Source organism: Temnothorax curvispinosus, unplaced genomic scaffold, assembly GCF_003070985.1.
Source record: "Temnothorax curvispinosus isolate PA1 unplaced genomic scaffold, ASM307098v1 QBEX01011994.1, whole genome shotgun sequence".
In the NCBI taxonomy this organism is placed as follows: domain Eukaryota; kingdom Metazoa; phylum Arthropoda; class Insecta; order Hymenoptera; family Formicidae; genus Temnothorax; species Temnothorax curvispinosus.
Genome location: NW_020221774.1, coordinates 567 through 6241, shown reverse-complemented (window position 1 = coordinate 6241; position 5675 = coordinate 567). Strand labels below are relative to the sequence as shown.

The following is a 5675-nucleotide window of genomic DNA, read 5'->3' as shown; positions in this document are numbered from 1 at the left end:
TTTTCGAGAAATTTGCTTTGAAATATCGGAATACAATTCTGGAAAAGATCATGTACATATGATCTATTAATCATATATTACATTTTAATCTTATATATATAAATGTAGATGTCCTGACTGACTGACTCACTCATCAACGCCCAGCTCAAACCCCTGAACCTAGAAACTTGAAATTTGGAGGGTGTATTCCTTTCATGACGTAAGCATCCACTAAGAAAGGATTTTTAGAAATTCAACCCCTAAGGGGGTGAAAAGGGTTAAAATGTGTTTTCATGGATTCGTTAATATCTTTTAGGCTTGATGAGATAATTTTTATCAAAAGTTTTAAGGGGGTGAAAAGGGTTAAAATGTGTTTTCATGGATTCGTTAATATCTTTTAGGCTTGATGAGATAATTTTTATCAAAAATTTTTATCAAAAATATATGAATAAGAAAGAATTTTTAGAAATTCAACCCCTAAGGGGGTGAAAAGGGTTAAAATGTGTTCTAAGGGGGTGAAAAGGGTTAGGTAAATATAGCTGCATACTAAATCGATCGATAATAATGATATCTATATCTATATAAATAAATATACATTACACATCCTAGGGAGCACATATTAGTTTTATATACGTTTTTTAAACGTGTATATAGTTTCATAACTGTAAATATTCATTAAGAATTGATAAATAAATATTGTATGTATATACAATATCATGTTCTAACATAATAATAATTGCAGGAATATAAAATAGAAATCCAAGAATTAAAATTATGTGCATAAATTTTGTATTGACATATTTTTAACTCATTATGTTATTATTAAGCTATTACATAATTGAAAATGCAGAATTAATATGTGATTGTGAAATCATCAGCTAATGCAGTCTTTTTTTCATATTATGTAAATATAGCTACATACTAAATCGATCGATAATAATGCGCACGCGATTTGCGGTGACGTCATGCACGTTGAACATAGTACACTAATATTTTTTTAAATGTAAGATTTCAAACTTCACTATAAAATTGTCAAAACCGTTATAGTGCGAATGGTTTAACATTACGAGGTTATAGAATATATTCGTAAAGAAAAAGATAAAAATTAAAGAAAAGAAAAGAAATTGTTCCAAATAAGGGAAAGAGAGAGAGAGAGAGAGAGAAAATAAGGTATTTATAAAATAAAAAATATTATTTCAGTATGTTTAATTTATTTATATTTTATAAAATGCCTATATTATTGTTTTAGTATGTTTTAATTGCTTAATGTTTACATATTTTTTTTAAATCGGATTTATAAATTTATGTTTCTTTCGTATTGAAAGAGAGAGAGAGAGAGAGAGAGAGAATAGGAATGTGACTAAGTAAGGATACAATCATGAATGTGTCAAACATTTTATATGTTGTTTCACAATTTTGCAGTTTGTAATTGATTAAAGAAGCGTGAGAAAGAGAGAGAAGAAGGGCGTATATTAAAAAAAAAAAATATCACATTTTTCGACATTACATCGTGTTCGCAGTTATTCAGAGAGAGAGAGAGAGAGAGAGAGAGAGAGAGTGTGTGTGTATATTACAAAGTATCTTTCACGTTTATTTCATGTTTGCAGTTATTCAGGTAATAGAATTGTTTTTGCTTTAGTTATATAGTTTCACAATACTGCTTATATTATCAATCTGAGCAGTTATTCAAGTAATAAGATCGTTTTTGCTTCAATTGTTCAGTTTTTGCTTTAGTTATATAGTTTCACAATACTACTTATATTATCAATCTGAGCAGTTATTCAAGTAATAAGATCGTTTTTGCTTGAATTGTACAGTTGGATCGTTTTTGCTTTAATTGTACAGTTTAATACTATAACTATAAACTGTTATTTGATCTATTTAAAGCAGTAAAACGCATGAAATACTGCTTATTTTATTATTTTTTATGGAAATTGGAAGAGGATGCAAAACGGCTTTAAGGATTTTTTTATTAAAATCTAATACAGTTTATTATTTTTTAAGTCGGTATGGCATATGAGTTTTTAAATGTTAATGGAGAGATGGTGCCTCACACTATTGTCCCGATCACAGGGGATGGAGCTTGCCTGTTCCGATCTCTCTCATATCTTATGTATTACAATCAGTTAATGGCTAGCGATGTGCGTGAACTAATCGTGAAACATGTGGTGGATAATTGGGAGGAATTTTTCATTATGTCCCACGACAGCAAGGGGGACAATTATACCAGCTCTGCTGAATATCTCGCTCACATGTCTCAACCATTTACTTATGGTGGTTTATGCGAGTTGGTGGCGGATGGTGAATTATTCGGGTTTGTCTTCGAGGTTTACCGCAATGGTGAGCTCTATAAAAGTTTTGGTGTTGAAGGTCACCCTGTTAAGAGGCTGCGCTTTACGCAGGACCTTTCTAAAGGACATTTCGATGCATACGTGCCACGTAAAAATGAAGAATTGACCACTACACCACTCTTTTTTCAGTATGATCATGCCTCAAATATTTCACAACCATCATCTCTTTTTGGTAGCAAAAAGGCTTCTGGCAAACGTCGTGCTAGATATACTAACGTTAAAAGGAAGAAGCAACTTCAAGATGCGGCAAGAAAATATGCGCATAATAACCCTGAGGTGAACAGAGCAGCGGTAACTAGGTACTCAAAAAATAAGCCGGAGGTGCATAGAGCAGCGGTGGCAAGATACCAACAAAATAACCCTGAGGTGCACAGAGCAGCTGTGAATAAGTACCAAAAAAATAACCCTGAGGTACACAGAGCGATAGAGTTTCGATATGAACTAAGCAATTCTGGAAAACGATTAGAAAGGCGAGCACTTCCGTGGAAGGTAAAAGCTTATTCAGGCATGGCATATGATCCTGATGTGGATTATGAGGCAGACAGCATTATAGCTCTGGGTACCATGAGCCAGAAGTGTAAGTACTGCAATGCCCTTAAGTGGAAGGAGGAGGCTCCTGGCATGTGTTGCAATGATGGAAAGGTGCAGCTTTCACCTTTTCAACCTCTGCCCGAGCCTCTCTACAGTTTGGTAATGGGTAGCCACTCTGAGCACGTCCACTTTATGAATCGTGTTCGGAAGTATAATGGCTGCTTCAACATGACATCATTCGGAGCCAAGCAGGTTCAACAAGACGGCTTCATACCGACCTTTAAAGTTCAGGGGCAGGTATATCACTTGGTAGGAAGCCTGCTGCCAGCATCTGAGCAAGAAGCCCAATTCCTACAAATTTATTTCGTGGGTGAGGACGAAAGGGAAGTGCGCTTGAGATGCAACAATTTTCCAGATGTCAAACACAAATTAGTTAAAGAATTGCAGAGGATGCTACATGAAGTCAATAGCTACATAAAAGACCTAAAAACTACTATAGAAAAAGTACCTACAATTTGCAAAAATTTCGAAGTTATTATTCATGCAGATAGGAAGCCCATTGATGCTCATGGAGGACGGTATAATGCACCAACAGCAAATGAGGTAGCTTTGGTGATTGTGGGACAGCAATTTGAGCAGCGAGATATTGTGTTGCACAGCCATGACAACACACTAAAGCGTATCAGCGAGATTCATCGATCATACGACGCCCTGCAGTATCCGCTTTTGTTCTGCCGTGGCGAAGATGGGTACTCTATTGCCCTGTCTCAGCGCGATCCTCAGACCAAGTTGCCCCTAAAGAATACAGTATCCGCAGCGAGCTTTTACTCATACCGTATTATGGTCAGGGAAGGGGAAGTTAATCACTTGGTGTACTTCCGTTCACTTTTCAGTCAATTTTTGGTTGATATGTATGCTAAAATAGAGACTGAAAGGTTGAATTATATTAGGAATAACCAGGTGCAGTTGAGGGCAGATAGTTACATTCATTTGAGAGACGCCATGGGAAAGCAGGATGCTGACGTTGCTCAGATGGGTCAAATGGTGGTGCTTCCGTCATCATTCACTGGGGGACCACGCTATATGCATGAGAGAACTCAGGACGCTATGACATACGTCCGTTTTTACGGTCGTCCTGATCTGTTTATTACTTTTACTTGTAATCCAAAGTGGAAGGATATCACAGATGTACTGCTTCCTGGCCAAAAATCTCACGATCGACACGATATTATAGCTAGGGTATTTCATCTCAAGGTGAAGAAAATGATGGCTCTTTTAAAAAAGGGTGATTTGTTTGGAAAAGTGACGTGTTTCATGTACTCTGTGGAATGGCAAAAACGAGGTTTGCCTCATATTCACATCTTGCTGTGGCTAGAGCAGCGCATCTTTAATAATATGATCGACAAAGTCATATGTGCTGAAATACCTGATCCCGTGAAAGACTCTCTTCTTTATAATATTGTCAAGGCCAATATGATTCATGGGCCCTGCGGGGGCTTAAACCGTAATTCGCCATGTATGAAAGGAGGCAATTGCAGCAAGAGGTATCCCAGGCAACTTCTAAAGGACACTCAGACAGGAAACGATGGATATCCGCAGTATCGGAGAAGGTCTCAAGCTGATGGTGGATTTACCGTAAAAATCAATGAAATAGAGCTGGACAATCGTTGGGTGGTGCCCTATAATCCTGTTTTGTTACGTACTTTCAATGCTCATATTAATGTGGAATTATGTAATTCAGTTAAATCTATAAAGTATATTTGTAAGTACGTGAATAAGGGCAGTGATCAAGCGACTTTTGCCTTAGAGAATAAGAGGGATGAGGTAAAATTGTACGAGAGTGGACGGTATATTAGCAGCTCAGAGGCAGTTTGGAGAATCTTGGCGTTTCCTATTCATGAGAGGTATCCTGCTGTCTTTCATCTAGCTGTACACCTCGAGAATGGTCAGCGTGTATACTTTAATTCCAAAAACTTAGTTGAGAGGATTAGTAATCCACTTCAGACAACACTCTTGGCTTTCTTCGAGCTGTGCAAAACCGACGATTTTGCAAAAACTCTTTTGTACTGTGAGGTTCCTTTTTATTTTGTGTTTAAAAATAACAAGTTTGAGAGAAGAAAGCGGGGAATGAATGTCGATGGCTGGCCAGGAATAAAGAAGGACAATGTGCTGGGAAGAGTGTATACCATCCATCCAAATAACACAGAGTGTTATTATCTTCGCATGTTGCTGTATGAGATTCGAGGTCCAACATCATTTTTAGAATTGAAAACTGTAAATGGTGTCTGTTCCACATTCCAGTCTGCATGCAAGGCATTAGGTTTGCTGGAAGATGACAAACACTGGGACAATACATTGGAGGAAGCTGCTTTGTGTGATTCTTCCTTCAAGCTGCGGGAGCTTTTTACAGTGATGTTGGTATTCTGTCAACTTAACGAGCCTATGAGTCTTTGGGAAAAGTATAAAGACAGCCTCTCAGAAGATATTACACGACAAGTGGAAAGAGAGTTGCAAAGCCCAGCAAACGCAAAAGGATTAAAAGATATTAAAATTTTTTAATACCTTTGAATCCCTTTTTTGGCGGAATTAGATGAAATTAGATGGGATTCGAAATGAGATGGTCCAATCCCATGAAATCCAAAAAAGAAATTTTAAATTCTATCCAATCCTATGGAATCCGTAAAGGTTATGGAATTGCATGACATTAGATGGTTTAGGAAACGTCTCGCGCCTCCGTTGGGCGACCAAGCGCCGTTGTTCGTCGGTGAGCTTTTGTGTATGCCTAAGGGCATTACACGCACTACTGCCGACGGG

General features: G+C 37.2%; 1 protein-coding gene across 1 annotated transcript; it reads left to right on the top strand.

The window, feature by feature from the left end:
- Positions 1-2021: 2021 nt before the first annotated feature.
- On the top strand, positions 2022-5320 carry LOC112462159 (the record flags this gene model as incomplete). The annotated part of the gene is made up of 1 exon (XM_025027789.1): positions 2022-5320. A coding segment is annotated over exon 1 (3299 nt), but the record flags the coding sequence as incomplete, so codon positions are not given.
- Positions 5321-5675: the final 355 nt, after the last annotated feature.